This window comes from Gopherus flavomarginatus, chromosome 12, assembly GCF_025201925.1.
Source record: "Gopherus flavomarginatus isolate rGopFla2 chromosome 12, rGopFla2.mat.asm, whole genome shotgun sequence".
Lineage (NCBI taxonomy): Eukaryota > Metazoa > Chordata > Testudines > Testudinidae > Gopherus > Gopherus flavomarginatus.
The window spans coordinates 19672526-19688392 of NC_066628.1; the positions used below are offsets into that span (position 1 = coordinate 19672526).

The 15867-nt window shown below is 43.7% G+C and overlaps 1 protein-coding gene and 2 pseudogenes across 1 annotated transcript; all 3 read left to right on the forward strand.

Moving 5' to 3' along the window:
* Positions 1–908: 908 nt before the first annotated feature.
* LOC127032506 (olfactory receptor 49-like) lies at positions 909–1874 on the forward strand (annotated as a pseudogene).
* A 4978-nt stretch (positions 1875–6852) lies between these two features.
* Positions 6853–7835, forward strand: LOC127032134 (olfactory receptor 10A7-like; annotated as a pseudogene).
* A 6855-nt stretch (positions 7836–14690) lies between these two features.
* On the forward strand, positions 14691–15644 carry LOC127032611 (olfactory receptor 5V1-like). The gene has a single exon (XM_050919898.1). The coding sequence runs from the start codon at positions 14715–14717 to the stop codon at positions 15642–15644; it is 930 nt and encodes a 309-aa protein (XP_050775855.1). The 5' UTR covers positions 14691–14714.
* The last annotated feature ends 223 nt before the right edge of the window (positions 15645–15867 follow it).

The following is a 15867-nucleotide window of genomic DNA, read 5'->3' on the forward strand; positions in this document are numbered from 1 at the left end:
TTTTCTTTCCTTCCCTTTTGTTTTTGGTTCCTACATTTTTCTCCTTTCCTTTTTATTTTCTTTCTTCATTTCTCTCCTTTTATTTTCACCCTCTCCTTTCCTTTCTTGCTTTTCTCTGTTCCTTTATTTTAATTTTACTTGTCCTTTCTTTTAGACTCAGAGACTTAAGGTCAGAAGGGACCGTTATGGTCATCTAGTCTGACCTCCTGCACAACGCAAGCCACAGAATCTCACCCACTCACTCTTATTACTTTTTTTTCTTTCCTTATTTTTAAGGCTAGTCCAAATATTTCTATCGAAACTGTTTTTGAAAAAAAAAGAAATGCGTTTTCAATTAAACTAAAACCTTTGTGGTAAGTGTCTGCTTTCTGTGGACAATTTTTGACTTTTCATTAAGAAAATAAAAACCAGAAATTTTGAAGAGCTTTCAGAAGAAAACTTTTCTTTTTTCTTCCCCTCTCTCCCCCACACCCAAAAAAAGTAAAAAATTTGCCCAGGGAAACAATTCCACCCAGCTCTGCTCTTCTTTATTTTGGGGACTTTTCTCTCCTCCACTTTTCTTTCCTCTTCTGTTTGCCATTTGTTTCCTCTTCTCATTGTCTTCCCTTCCCTTCTCACATTGACTTGTTCTTCCCATCCCACCCATTGCCCACAGGGTAAATTTTTATTTGATGTATTGTTCTTTTGTCTTCTTCACTTTTCTTATTTCACCCTTGTTTTCCTCCTCTACAGTTTATCATTTTTTCCTCCTTATCTCTCTTCTTTTTCCTTTTATGTTCTCTTCTGATCTTTTCTTTCCTCTTCTCTACTATTGTTTTTCTACTTTTCTTTTCTCCTGTTCATCTGACACATTATTCCCTATTCCCTCCATCCTCCCTCTACCCCTCACAGATAGACCTAGTGTAGACATGCGGAACCAAACCACCATGACCGAATTCACCCTCATTGGCTTCCTCTACCCCCACCATCTGGAATGACACATTGCTATTGGCTTCCTGGCCTCTTACTTGCTGATCTTGTCTGCCAATATCATGATCATCACCATCATCCTCTTAGACCGTCACCTCCACAGCCCTGTGCACTTCTTCCTCTGGAACCTCTCCTGTTTGGCGATCCTTATTACATCTTCTGTCCTACCCAAGGTGATTTCCAGCTTTCTGACAGGTGACAGGTCCATCTCCTACCTGGCTTGTATCACTCAGTGCTACTTCTACTTCCTTCTGGGCTACAGTGAGTTTGTCCTGCTGGCTGTTATGTCCTATGACCGCTATGTGGCCATCTGCAACCCACTGCGCTACACCATGGTCATGAATGCTCAGCTCTGCTTCCAGCTCGTGGTGGGGTCTTAGGCAATGGGGTTCCTGGCTGCCATCATCCCCACCATCCCGGTCATCACCCTGCCCTTCTGCAATGCCAACCAGATTGACCACTTCTTCTGCGATGGCTTGGCCTTGGTCAAGCTGTCCTGTGTGGACACGAGCTTTGTGGAGCTGCTGAGTTTCATGACCTCCTCCACCATCCTGCTGGGCTCCTTGATTCTGACGGTGGTGTCCTACACTTATATTGTTGCCACCATCTTCAGGATAACATCCCACTCAGGACACAACAAGGCTTTCTCCACCTGCTCCTCCCACGTCATCAACATCATCATGGACTATGGGCCATGGGCAGCTGCATCTTCATGTATGTCCGGCCTTCAGGCAGCGACATCTCACTCAACAAGCTGGTGGCCCTGCTCAACAGAGTGGTGACCCTTCTCATGAGCCCCTTCATCTTCAGCATGAGAAACCAGCAGATGAAACATTCCTTGAGGGCAGCCTTGAAGAGAAGCATGAACTTCTCAAGGAAGCATATTAACTTCTGAATGGGTTTTGTGAGGGGAAAAGAAGGGGAAATTAAACAAGAATAATAGCTATAGTACTCTTCTAAGTTATAGTACTCTCCTAGGAAGTGTTAGTTCCCTGTTCAAATCCCTTTTCTCCTAAGGCAGAGGGGGAAATTGAAGCTGGATCTTTCGCCTCCTAGTTGAGTACCCAAATGGCTGAGCTAAGAGTGATGAATGAGGCATCCTTCTCACTCCCCAGGCCTCTTGCGAAAAACACCTTTGGTGCCTTACCCCAAGAAAGTGTTCACAGCTGACAGATAGGCACCTCCCTGGAATCTCCCGTTGGCTAGCCTAGATGAGGAACCCCTGAGCATGCTGGCTTTTGTCAATCCCATTTTTAGGTGCCTACCTTTCCCCTTTCATTGTATAGGGAGTCGGGTGCATAAACTGAGTCTTTGTGAATCCCTGTGAATTTCTAGGTACTAAAAGTCAGCTGCTTCAATGATTAGCACTGGAACATCTATATCCCTTTGTGAATCTAGCCCATGTTGTCTTGGTCTATTACTGGGAATGCTAGTTGATCCTGAAATATGAATAATAAATAGTAAAGACTATGAAATAAATGACAGTTCTGTAGGAGTGATTATGGGGTACACATATTGTGCCAGTGCGATGGTGCAATCATGGTGAAATGGACTGTGCATCATTATCTCTCTCAAGCTAACTCATCAAAATATGCAACAAAGAGTCCTGTGGCACCTTATAGACTAACAGACCTATTGGAGCATACGCTTTCACGGGTGAAAACTCACTTTGTTAGATGCATGTGAGTATTCACCCATTAAAGCTTATGCTCCAATACGTCTGTTAATCTATAAAATGCCACAGAACTCTTTGTTGCTTTTTACAGATCCAGACTAACGTGGCTACCTCTCTGATACTTGTCATTGAAATAAATGACTCATCTATTTAACTATTGACTCTATCTATTCAGGTGGTGATTTTCAAAATAGATTGGAGATGCAAAAGTTGTCAATACTTGACTGACTAGAGGTCAGGATTCTGACCTAGATACCTTCTCGGTTTGGTCTGGGGTTTGAGGGCCCCACTGACCACAAGGCCCCACCAATTGGCTAACGCTCCCATGGGACCTGCATGGAGCCCTAGATTGAGACCAACAGACAGATGGGAGTGTGGGCAGGATGCAGAAGGTGTCATGGGGGCTGGAGATAAAACCAAACACTCATAACTCATGCCTTGGGAAGTGGTTTCAGGAGATATTGACAATTGTGATTTCTGGATTTCAGTGCTGATTGGTCAAAGGGAGAGGAGGAACTACCACCAAAAGTTCCTGCCTGTGCCCCAGAGCAGGTGCTCATTGGATGCAGGACCTACATCATGCCCCCCTTAGCACTGCCCCGATCAAGTCTCTTAGCACTGCCCCCTGACCAACCAGCACTGAGGGGCGAGAACCAAATTTGACATCTAGAGTGTGAAAAGTTTGATGGGATGGGTGTGAAGAAATTTGTCAAGGTGTACAAGATGTGTATTCCATAACTACATTGACAGCCCACTTGGAATTTCACAAAATTCTAATTGAGGAAGCTCCCAAATGCCATTCAAAGTCAATAGGAATTGGATGATTGTGAGTCTTCGCCTTCATGTTTTAATGGAATCATGTCCCAGAATAAGAATCCCTTTCCTTAGTCCTTCCCAGTCTGTTGAAAACTGAGACTTTCTTCAGGGGAATGAAACCAGTTACAGACTCTGTCCACCAGTCTATGGTCATTCGGTCATTTTTGTAGACCTTGATGATATGGCTAAAATATTAAAGGCTGAGACTGTCAGTCACCCAACTCCCCTTGGTTTTGAATTGCATTTTGGAACCTAAATCCACTAGGATCCTTTGAAAATCCAAGTCTACAACCATGTAGGGAGTGATACCCATGCTCAGATGATCCAAACAGGACAGGGGATCTATTGATCTGCCCATAATAAGGGTATAATTGAAAATTTGGTCCCTTCTCTGAAGAGCTTTCAATTAAAGAAGACAGTTGGCCTCCACAGGAAGGAGGAGAGAGATTATGACATACATACATACTCAGATCCAGCTCCCTGATGTGCTCTGTTCTCTAAAAATCTTGACTCCCGTCTGCCCCCAAGCCACCCACCCAACACACTTTTATTGCTACACTCACTCCTCTCCCAGAGCTAGGAATTGAACCCAGAAAAGCTGATGCTCAGCTACTTCCTATAAACAGTCAATCTTCTTGGAACAGACTTCTCTCAGGTCATTGGAGAAGTGTCCTTACTATGTTATTCACAAACATATTTATAAATCAGAGGTTTTATTATTCATATACCACCTCTTCTTAATAATCATGTTTGGCGAAAATCATGGTCAAGAAAAGATTGTCTCTAAAGGCTGAGACTGTTGCCATCAGTGACATAACTTTGTCCATTTCAAAGATCTGACATCTAAGAGGAAGGTGAGGAAAAAACTTATAAAAAAAGGCAATAATGCAACTCTACACAGGAGGACAGAGTTCCTCCAGTGACCCATCAAACATCTCAGGCTATAGCTGAAGTACTGACAGTTCCAGCACACTGTTCCACTAACCTGCTTCAGCCCTGCCTTGGGGAGCCTGCATCCATGTGTCGCAGGCTAGTTCATTGTCCATGATACTTCCATGTCAAATACACTCAAGGCCTGTGCACCACTCAAGGCCTTTGCAGGTTTAGGCCAGGATTTTTAAAGGAGTGTAAGGGAGATGATTGTCCGGTTTACGCTGAAAGTTACCCCCAATGGGAATGACACTGCAGTGAATTTCACCACTAGCCCTTGGCTGCTGAGATGAACTTAACAAGAAGTTTGCAAATTATTTCCAAGGCTGTTAGTGAATACATTTTAGACATGGAAACTTGTCTGCTGGGAGCTGGTTTGAGAACCACTGCATACATTTCACATGAGACAACAAGCAGCCATCATGTGGTAACAAAGTGGAGTCATGTCTGCCAGGGGATAGATCTGAACTGGAGATTTAGAAATTAATAGTGGGAAGAGCTGATATCCCTGGAGGATGCTGTACTTGGCTTTCTGTAGATCTATCACAGCATGGGAACAGCACTGTGAATTTCCCTACACACACTCTTGACCAGTGTGCCTCAGCTCTGTCTTTAAGAAGTCACTCTAGGGATAAGAGGGGAGTTAATAACTACCCATGGTCCAGTGAGTTCTCAGTTCCATCCTGAGAATGCCAACAGGGGGAGGGGCAATTTGTTCCCAGTTGGATGTTGAGATCATGATGAAGCGAACACCATATCTCCTTAAAGTCTAGTCAGACCTCACACCAGTTCCACCAAGATCTATGCTGTTGAGATCACTGGCAATTAGTGCTTAAAGCTTTTGGCCTACCTATCAGTTATATTTGTTCTTGACATTTCTAGATACAGTTTATACATCCTTGTTACATGTTCTTCAGAAGCCTGTTCCTGAGAAGCTTATATAAATTGTCTAGGGTCTAAGGTGTCAGACCCTTATTGCAACAAACACATCTTAATCAAGATAAAGAATATGTCTACTGTAAATGCTTGGAGAACTGAGAGTAAACCAATATTCTGACCTTGATCAACAAGAACAGTTGACATTGCAATTTGGACTGGACCATCTCTGAATTTAATGGTAGTTTCTTTACTGCTGAGTTGATTTAATTGATCAAAGTGCTTACAAACAGAATACAATTAAAAATTCTCTCAGGCACCCATAGTCAGTAGAACCCTGGGGATTTTATCCCAGTAGTCACTGAACAGTACAGAAAGGATTGATGTCTGAGATTCACTAGCAGAGAAGCTTCTCGGTCAAGATAAGTCAGTTTCAGAAATGATGGAACTGCTCAGAAGTGGGAAGGTTTGACTGCTCAGAGTAAAGTATTTGTGGGATAGTCTGAGGCATTTTCCTTCTTTACTATTATGACCCCAAGTTCATTTTATGGAGCCATCAACACCTAAATTATCTCCAGAATTGAAGGAAAAATAGACAATCTCTTTCACTCTCTCTCTCTCTTTCTTTCATCTAATCACTCAATCTAATTTACTCTTATGTATCTAATCTACAGAATTGGTCTTAATTTTGTTCTTTCTGTCTTTTCAAAGGTATTATGCAAAATGTCTTTCTATCAAGGTAACTAATAGTAACGAATGATTCATCTATCTGCCTATCGACTCTATCTATTTGCAATGTCATTTTCAATGACACCTAAAATATATTCATCTACAGGATTCTCTCTCATCTCACCCAGATTTGAGAGTCCGACAGACACACTGGAAAATCTTATCTGTGAAGAAGAACAGAAATTGGTCCAGCTGTGTTCCAGTAACAGTGAGAGGTAAATCTAACCACATTTGCTGGCAGTGAAGTATAAGATTAAATGAGACCAGCCATGTGTCTGGGCTTTTTGTTATTGGTTTGTCTAGTGTTTATTCTCTCAACACTCTGGTATCTCATTCTCATTAATGGGATGGTACTGTGTGAGGTAGGGAAGTGGGAACACATGTGGAGGTGCTCTTTAATAATCATTCATAGGGCTGCATGTCTGTCACAATGGGAAAGAAGTCACAGACTCTGTGATTTTCCCATTTGTTCATGACTTTTTGTGTGTGTCCATGACTCACTCTGCAGTGGTGGCTCCTGCAGTGCCTGTCCTGCTGGGCTGTACCCAGCCCCCCACTCCAGGCATTGTGACCAAGTGCATGGGGTCGCAGCGCCGCTCAGGTGTGGCCCAACTCCCCCTCTGGAGTGGACACAGCAGCTACCAATGTCCGTTCCTGAGGTGAGTGTGGGACAGGGTGTCAGAATCGCCAACTAGAGATGAGTAAGATCCAAGGGATAGAAGACCTGAGCTGTGTGAACATAGAGAGATGAGAAAGGGGACAGGGTGAAGCTGATTATGTAACTGTTATTCTATCTAATCTATCTTTCTATCTATTATGAGATCCCATGCAAACCCCTGAAAGGGATCTAAATACCTATGTGGTCTCAACAGGACCGAGCTATGGAGGAAAACCTAACAGCAGTGACAGAGTTTATCTTTCTGGGCTTCTCAGACCTCCAGCATCTGCAGCCCCTTCTTTTTGTCCTCATATTACTCATCTACCTCTTCACACTGACAGGAAATGGCCTCATCATTGCTGTCACGGTTGCTGACCTGGCCCTCCACACCCCCATGTATTTCTTCCTCAGGAACTTGTCAGTCTTGGAGATCTGCTACACTTCAGTGATCATCCGTAAGACCTTGACCAACCTCCTGTCAGAGAAGCAGGCTATTTCTTCCCTGGGCTGTGCAGTCCAGATGTACTTCTACATTTTCTTTGGCAGCACAGAGTGTGGCCTGCTGACTGTTATGTCCTATGACTGATACATTGTCATATGCAGCCACATGCGTTACTCACTCATCATGAGCAGAAAGGTCACCCTAAGCTTGGCAGCTATGGTGTGGAGCGTGGGCAAGTTGGTGGCATGTGAGTAAACGATAGCCATATTAATGTTACCCTTCCATGGGCCGAATAAAATCAACCACTTCTTCTGCGACATCCTCCCAATGCTAAGGCTGATGAGCACGGACACATCACTCATCAATGCCATTCTTTCCTTTCTCACTATGGTGTTCACAATAGTCCCCTTAATCTTAATCATCACCTCCTATGCAAGCATCATCTGCATCATTCTGAAGATGCACTCAGGAGAGGGGAGACACAAAGCTTTCTCCGCTTGCTCCTCACACCTAATCACAGTCATCTTATTCTACTGCAGCGGCTTTATCACCTACATGAGGTCCAGTTCCAATGTCTCTGTCGACACCGATCGAGCCCTCGCCCTGTTGTACGCGGTCATTATTCCAACATTCAACCAAATCATATACAGTCTGAGGAACAAGAAGTCAAGGAGGCTCTGAGGAAATACTTGACCAAGAGTAACTTCTTTGTTTCCATAAATACAGTTGTTTTTTTCTGATCATTGAGCCCCACTGAAGTGTCTCAACTTGGGAGGTGTCACAAAGTCGGAAAATGTCTGTATTATTGCTTAACAATATGATGTATAATTTGGTTTCCCTTTTTAGTTCTATATTGGCAGTTGACTCTGGGGGGGATAGCTCAGTGGTCTGAGCATAAGCTTGCTAAACCACAGTTGTGAGTTCAATCCTTGAGGGTGGCATTCAGGGATCTGGGGCAAAAATCTGTCTGGGGATTGATCTTGATTTAAGCAGGAGGGTGGACTAGATGAGCTTCTGAGGTCTCTTCTGACTCTGTGATTCTATGACTGTGTAATGTTAAAGCAAAGGAGGTTGTAACGTGTGCTGTTAATGAACCCATGACGGGTCATTCAGCCTCTGAGGTACCCACTTCAAAGGGTTAAGACAACAATAGGCTGGGTCATCAACTGGGGGAAGAACCAACTTGGCTAGCACCATCCATGTTAGGAGGTTTTACTCTTCCTAAGGCTAGGGCTGAGATCAAAAGACCCTGAAGGGTTAAAAAGGAAGTGGTTGGCTCTGCTGGAACATGACAAAAAGACCCAGAGCCAACAGGGTGAAGAAAGACAGACAGACAGAGTGAGAGGCAGGAACTGCAGTGGTCAAGCTGTAACTTGGTGTCCAGAGAGAACAGGAGACACCAAGGGGCTGGAGGGGAATGTCAAACATAAGGAAGACAATGGGTCCTGTAGGTCTTTTTGTTATTTTAAAAATCTGCTTCTCTAAGCACTGTGCATGTTTTGGACAAATACTCCTGTTTCTGTGTCACTGCAAGTTATTCTTGACCACAGGGTCCCAACAGGGAACTTTGGCATAGTCCAAGAACATCTGGACCTGAGAGGTAATGGGTTTGGCACCCATGAAGGGGGAAACTGGTAACTCAGTTGGAGTGTGGCTGGATTTCTGGATCCCACCCCAGAGAGAAGTAGAGGCATGAGCTGGCCACCTGGAAGGGGTTCACTCCTGGGGCTGGAGAAGGGTCTCAGAAAGGGGCAGCTTACTCAGGAGGCATCCAGAAGGGCAGGTCACATTTAAAGTCTGGTCTGTATTTTATTACATCCACGTTTTAGGAAAGATGTGGACAAATTGGAGAGAGTCTGGAGCAGGGCCACCCAGAGGTTTCTGGGGGCCTGGGGCAAAGCAATTTCAGGAGCCCCTTCCATAAAAAAAGGTTGCAATAATATAGAATATTATATTCTAGTGGGGGCCCCTATGGGGCCCGGGGCCTGGGGAAAATTTCCCCACTTGCCTCCCGAGCAGCCGTGGTCTGGAGGAGAGCAACAAAAATGATCAAAGGGTTCAAAAACCTGACAGGAAGAAAGGTTAAAAAAACTGGGCCTGTTTAGTCTTAAAAAAAAGAAGGCTGAGGTGGGACCTGGCAACAATCTTCAAATATGTTAAGGGCTGATATAAACAGGACGGTGATAAATTGTTCTCCCTGTCCATTGAAGATAAAACAAGAAGCAATGGGATTAATCTGTAGCAGGGGAGATGTAGGTAATAGATTAAGAAAATCTTTCTAACTAGAAGGGCAGTTAAATTCTGGACCAGGCTTCCAAGGGAGGTTGTGGAATCCTCATCATTGGAGGTTTTTCAGAAGTTGGACAACACCTAGCAGGGCTGCTCCAGGTTTACTTGTTCCTGTCTTAGCACAGAGGGCTGGACTTGATGACCTCTTGAGGTCCCTCTCAGCCCTACATTTCTATGAATGTCTGACAGCTACAACTGCCTAAATGACTTCTAATCTCCTACCAACAGCATTTTCTGTTAAAAAAAACAAACAAACAAAAATAAAAACACCTGGGAAATTCACTCACAAAGAATTTGTGAATGCAGAGTTAGGTTTGTATAGGGCTGGTGACATAGCATGCCTGTGTACTTTAGCAATTTTGTGATTGTCACCTTCATTGAGACCTTTGTTTTCCATTGTAACCTCCTTGTTGGTTTAGAACATCCAGATGCTAGTGAAAAAGTTGCCCATCCTGACAGCATCAGTCTTTCTGAGCACTGCTGCCCCTGCTAGAGTGCAGGATGTGTTGGAAATCACTCACAGGGAGAGATCCATCACTGGCCATCAATGCATACTGATTCTTCTGTCCTGGAACAATGGGTTTTCTGCTGGCAGGGCCACAGACTTTGACTGACTCGCTACACAGAAGCAAACAGGGATAGGATTTGGAGCTGGGAAATTCCCTCAGCAAAAGCACCTGGAAACAGGGCATGGCTTTGAGACTCAGCATCACCTAAGGATGCTGACCAGAACCAGGGGTGATGAGATCAGACTGAGAGGGGTGCCTTGAGGATGCTGTTCTTCTAAGTTCTGTACCTCTGGCGTGGTGCTGTAAAATGTTTGTGTCTCTTGCTTTCCTGCTGCATTGTCCCTGAAGGATTTGTCTGGGCTCCCACTGCCAGGTGAGGGTGATGGGTATAATCAATTGGTGGATGGGAGAAATGAGTCAGTTGTTTTGTGGTCTAAGACAGGTGAACTGCAGACTCCCACTGCCTAAGAAGGGTGTCATGCAGGGGGTCCTCACCTGGCAATATGCCTAAAAGAGACCCAGAGCTAGAGATAGTGACCAGTAACTATCTAGAAAAAGAGGGGTTAGAATCACATGGGAACCATCGTCTGGATCTGAGTACAACAGACTGATACCTGACAAGGGGGAGAGCAGGGCCAGGTTGTAACAGCACCCATTGAAATAAATGAGTCAGTTCACATTTCCAAGCTATTGTTTCAGGCTCTCTGCATACTCAGACATTGCCACAGGGGGTTCACTCAGGTCATATTTGCTAGGTTTTCTTTGCAACCACACCCTCTAAAGACTTAGGGCTAGAGTCACAAGGGGGATTTAGGTGCCTTACTACCTAACTTAGGTTCCTAAGGCCAACATTTAGACACTATTAACAGTTATGAAACCCCTGCTACTTTGCCCTATAGTTGCCTAATGTCCTCAGGTGCCTAAATTTCCAGCAGTAAAGTCCCAGAGGTGCCTATATTTTTGCCAGTGGGCTTGTGGGAAGCCATCAAATTACTGACACCATTGAGCAGCTCAGCCCTGACTCATGCCAACTCCCCAGTGGCATTTACAAACTTGGTGCTCCCTCAGGTATCTCACTTGTGGGGGTCTAATCTGGTAGGTGTGCTCAGAGGTGTCTCTCAATCTCCTCTGTTGAAGCTGTTCTACTCCCCCATTAGCCACTGGGGGAGTAGTAGCCTGGATTTTGAGGCACCCCAGAAGGGGAATGGAACTTCTTAGTGGCCCAGCAAGAGAGCTGGGGCCTGAAGCGACCACAGAGGGCATGAACATTGCCTCCTGTGGAAAACCCCTGGGAGTATGGCTCAACACCAAGGCCAAGAACATTGATAGATTACAGGATTTATTAAGGACCTGAACCCAAGGAGGGCTACAGGGAGAGAAAGTGCAAGCCTGCACACACTCGACCAAGGGCCCACACTATGGGTGAGAACCCCAACCCCATTACACCCTTGTTTTCAGTTGCTTATAACTTTGCCAAATTCTTTCTGCTATCATAGCTAAATTCAATTTGGGGATGTTACTCCCTTCCTGCAGGTTCAAGGTAAAACTAAATTCTCTAGGCTCCAATTCACCCCTAATTAAAAATTTTGTAAAGCATCTCACACTATTATATCTACATGTTATAATTTAGTCACACATCACAAGGTACAAATAAGTCCTATTGACTCCCTAAAGCCTATGTGGTTCTTCCTGAAAGAGAGATGGGGTCAATTTGGAATGGGGAAAGGTGCTACTGAAGCTTGATCAGCTGTGGAGGTGACTTGAATTCATAGAGATCTTGGTCCTCCGATTTCCAGAGCAGTCTAGGATAGACTGGAGGACAAAGTTAATAATGTGTGGATCTTTTGGGAATAGGGCATTCTCTAGTTCCCTCCTAAAGCAAATGGAGTCTGGTGTCTCTGTTCACACCACACCCATATCCCAGTCTCCAGCTAAAATACCATACTCTACCCCAAATCCAGTAAGCGCTTTAAGTTTCTGCTGTCAAATGGTCAAAATAGAATTTTTTGCTCAAATAAAGATTTGTAGCTGGGATTTTCAAAGGACCCCAGGGAGTTAGGCACCCAGCTTCCATTGGACATAGTGCAAAGCTAACTGGGTTCCTAAATCCCTTGGGCCTCTTTGAAAATCCCAGTCTCCATCCTTATCATTAGGTAAACCAAGTTTGAAAATCTGGTCCAATATGTCAACAGTAGGTTTCACAGTCACCACCCTATCTGAGAAGTAATGGAATCAAAATTCATCCCTGGCATAAATCCATTGATTTAAATGATGTTAGAACAGATATTTTAGTCTGGGTATTCCTAAAGACCCCTGAGAATTATAGATGCTCAAGACCTCTTTCCATTCACAGCCCTATAGGGTCATTTATCAGGGTCATATATGGAGAGTTTATTTTCCATCCATAGGGCTTAGATGCTTAATTCTGCAGAAATTGTCAAAAGACACCAGAAAAGTGGCTGTGATCTATGCTCCACTCCAAAGAGCCACAATCTGGCTTTGGATATCAGTGAGTATAGACATACATCAACATGAACACTACTATTTCCAAATACAATTTACATCACCATTACAGAGTACAGTTACAAGTATTTCACCAGAGAACAAACTGACAATATCTCCCTCCCATTCCCCCTCCTCTCCACTGTAATTCCACCCAAAGCAGCTTCATCTTTGAACACAAATGCTCTAGGGATGTGTTCTCAAGCGTCCTTTTAAAGAATACATATTTAAGTTCTCCTTCAAGGTCTCCATTGTTAGTAATGCAGAGCCAGCATCATTTGTTTATTTGAACTGGTAAGTGAGAGGCATTTCACATATTACTATAGCTATTATAATGATTGTGAATGTTTATTCTTTCATGGATGTTTTGAATCTCCATCTATCTAGTCTATTTCACCATTTCTCGCTTTAGTGAGTTATATGAAACTTTCCGGTGCTATGGGGTACACAATTTCACTCTCCTGTAGTGTCTGAAGGGCACAGACATTTTCAGTATAAACACTTTATTTATGTTGTGCTTTTGTTTCTGAGTGTACAGCTAATTTGCAAACATGAGAGAGTATAATCTTTCTGATTTGGGTAAGGAGAAAACTAATGTATCCTGATATCAGTTAGACTTTGGCACTTTGTATGCTGAAAATTTGGAAACATAAAATAGATCAAAATAAAACATAGGGTAATTCTATATATTACCACTATCTTTTACTAATGCTTTTAATAAAGCATTCATAATCTTCATCTTCACCATCACCATCATCTCTGTCTCACAGTCAATATCGAATCTATCAGAATCAGGTGGGTAGCAAGCGCTTGTCATAATATTATTTTCCCTTTTCTTTTTGTGTGTGTTTCTTTCTGTCTCTATCTGTCCGACCATTTGTCTCTCTGTTGGAATGCTCAAAACTTTCCAGTGTTGTGGAGACAGAATATGGCTTTTCTGTAAAGCCTTGCATTAATCTTCCACGCCATTGAGGGGCATGTAGATTTCATATATGCAATCATGAGAAACTGCAATTTAAGTCATTTAGCTAAACTGAAAACAAATGGATCCCAATACCAAGAGGACTGCCATACTTTGCATGGTGGAAATATCAAGAAGTTAAAGAAAGAATAAAATGATTGCTTATTTTGTATATTTTATTATTTAAAAATAAGTTATAGTGCTCATCATTCTATCTCAACAAATTATTCACTCTTCATCTACATACATCTCTCTCTCTCTTATTCTGAGTTAATTGAAATTTACAGTTGTTGTGGAGGGTAGAATCTGGCTTTTTAGTAGAAAGATATTGTAACCTACCAGGTCTTTGACAGGTAGATACATTTCATACTTATCCTTTTATCCTTTTTTAAAATGTTTATTTTGAATGAAATCTGGAAATGTATAGCAGCTAAAGAAATGAAGATTAGATTGTTTTTATATTTTACTAGCTAGTGGTAATAATCTTTCTCTCCACTGTCACTGTTTTCACAGTACCATGCCTCTGACTGTAGTACTAGAGTTACAGTCCATGAAGATTAAAATCGTTTATTTATCACTTGAATATGTGTGATATGGTCCATGGAAGGACAAACTTTCTCCAATGCACAAGCACTAGTCCTGGCTAAGGGAAAGACTGGTATCTAAGAGTTAAAGCAAAGATGGTGAATCAGGAGCTTTCCTATGTCCCCTTCAGGTACTCGTAAAGGCGTGTGACCTACCAGTAAGGGAAGGATTCTTGAGTTCTCTCCCAAGCTCAGAAAGGGAGTGAGCTCTGCTGTTTAGTGATCTGGGAGACTCAGAATCAGGACTCCTGGGTTCCATTCTCAACTATGAGAGGTGAGTAGGGTCTATTGGTTAGAGAAGCAGAGGTTGGGAGCCAGCACTCCTGGTTTCTAATCCAAGTTTTGGCAGGTGAGTGGGGTCTAGTGGATTAGCACAGGGGGCTTGGAGACAGGTCTCATGGATTGTATTGCAGGCTCTGGGAGGGAGTGTATTGTAGTGGTTAGAGCAGTGAGTTCTAGGAGCCATGAGCATTCTTCAGCCCTAGGAATGGGGCATGCTCTAGCGGTGACATTCCTGGGGTCGAATAAAAGCTCCAGAAGACAAGCAGGTTCTAGGGTTCAGATCAGAGTCAGGGAATCAGGATGTCTAGCCTCCATTCCTGGATCTGAGAGGGAAATGGGATCTAATGGTTAGAGATGTTTAGTAGGAAGAAATTCTAGATTCCTGGTTCTGCCAGTGACCAAACTGAAATATGCAAATTCTTGTATGATAACTCCTTTTCCCTTCTTTATAGACCATTCTCCTCTCTGCTGCAGCCAGGTGAAGATGTGGTCATGGAGAATCAAACGACACCAACTGAATTCATCCTTCTTGGATTTCATAATATTCAGGGGTTACATTTCCTACTGTCTTGGGTTATCTCCATCATCTACATCTTCACCATCTTGGGGAACATGCTCATCATCTTCCTCTCCTTGGTTGAACCATGTCTCCAAACCCCAATGTACTTCTTCCTGGGAAACCTCTCCCTCCTAGACGTCTGCCAGACCACCACCACTGTCCCCCAGATGCTGGTGCACCTAGTCTCAGGCAGGAGCAGTATCTCCTATGCAAGGTGTGCAACACAACTCTACTTCTTCCTCTTTTTTGTGAGTGCTGAGTGCATCTTGCTGGCCACCATGGCGTACGACCGCTACATGGCCATATGCAAACCCCTGCGCTACACGCTGCTCATGAACAGGAAGTTTTGTGTTCTGCTGGTGTCAGTCTCCTGGCTTAGTGGTGCACTCAATGCATCCTTGCACACATTCCTCACTATCCAGCTGCCCTTCTGTGAGGCCAACAGGATCAACTACTTCTACTGTGATATCCCACCACTGCTGGCTCTTTCCTGTGGAGACATCTCATTCAATGTCACCATGATACTGGTTTCCAGCATCTTCTTGGGGTGGAGCCCCACCCTGTGCATTGGACTTTCATATGGGTACATTGTTTCAAGGATACTGAAGATACAATCCCCTGAGGGGAGGAGCAAGGCCTTCTCCACCTGTGTGTCACATCTCACTGCTGTCCTGCTCTACTATGGAAGTGGTATCTTCACCTATGTCAGACCCCTCTCTAGCTACTCACTGGATAATGACAAGTTAATCTCTCTGCTGTACAACATTGTCACCCCCATGTTAAACCCATTGATCTATACTCTGAGGAACAAGGATGTGAAGAGAGCCATGAAAAAGGTCCTTGTGAGGAAAATGTTCTTCTAAGAGAATGAAGAATACTGGCATCGGTATCTACTTCCATGAATGGGATGTAGTAAGTTAGAACATGTGGGTTCTGGGAGTCAGGACTCCTGGGTTCTGTTCTGCTTTCTGGGAAGGGAGTGGGTTATAGTGGTTAGAGAAGGGAGACACCGGGAGTCAGGATCCTAGGTTACATTTGATGACTCTTCCAGGGGAATGGGTCTAGGGGTTGGAGCAGCAGAGTTGA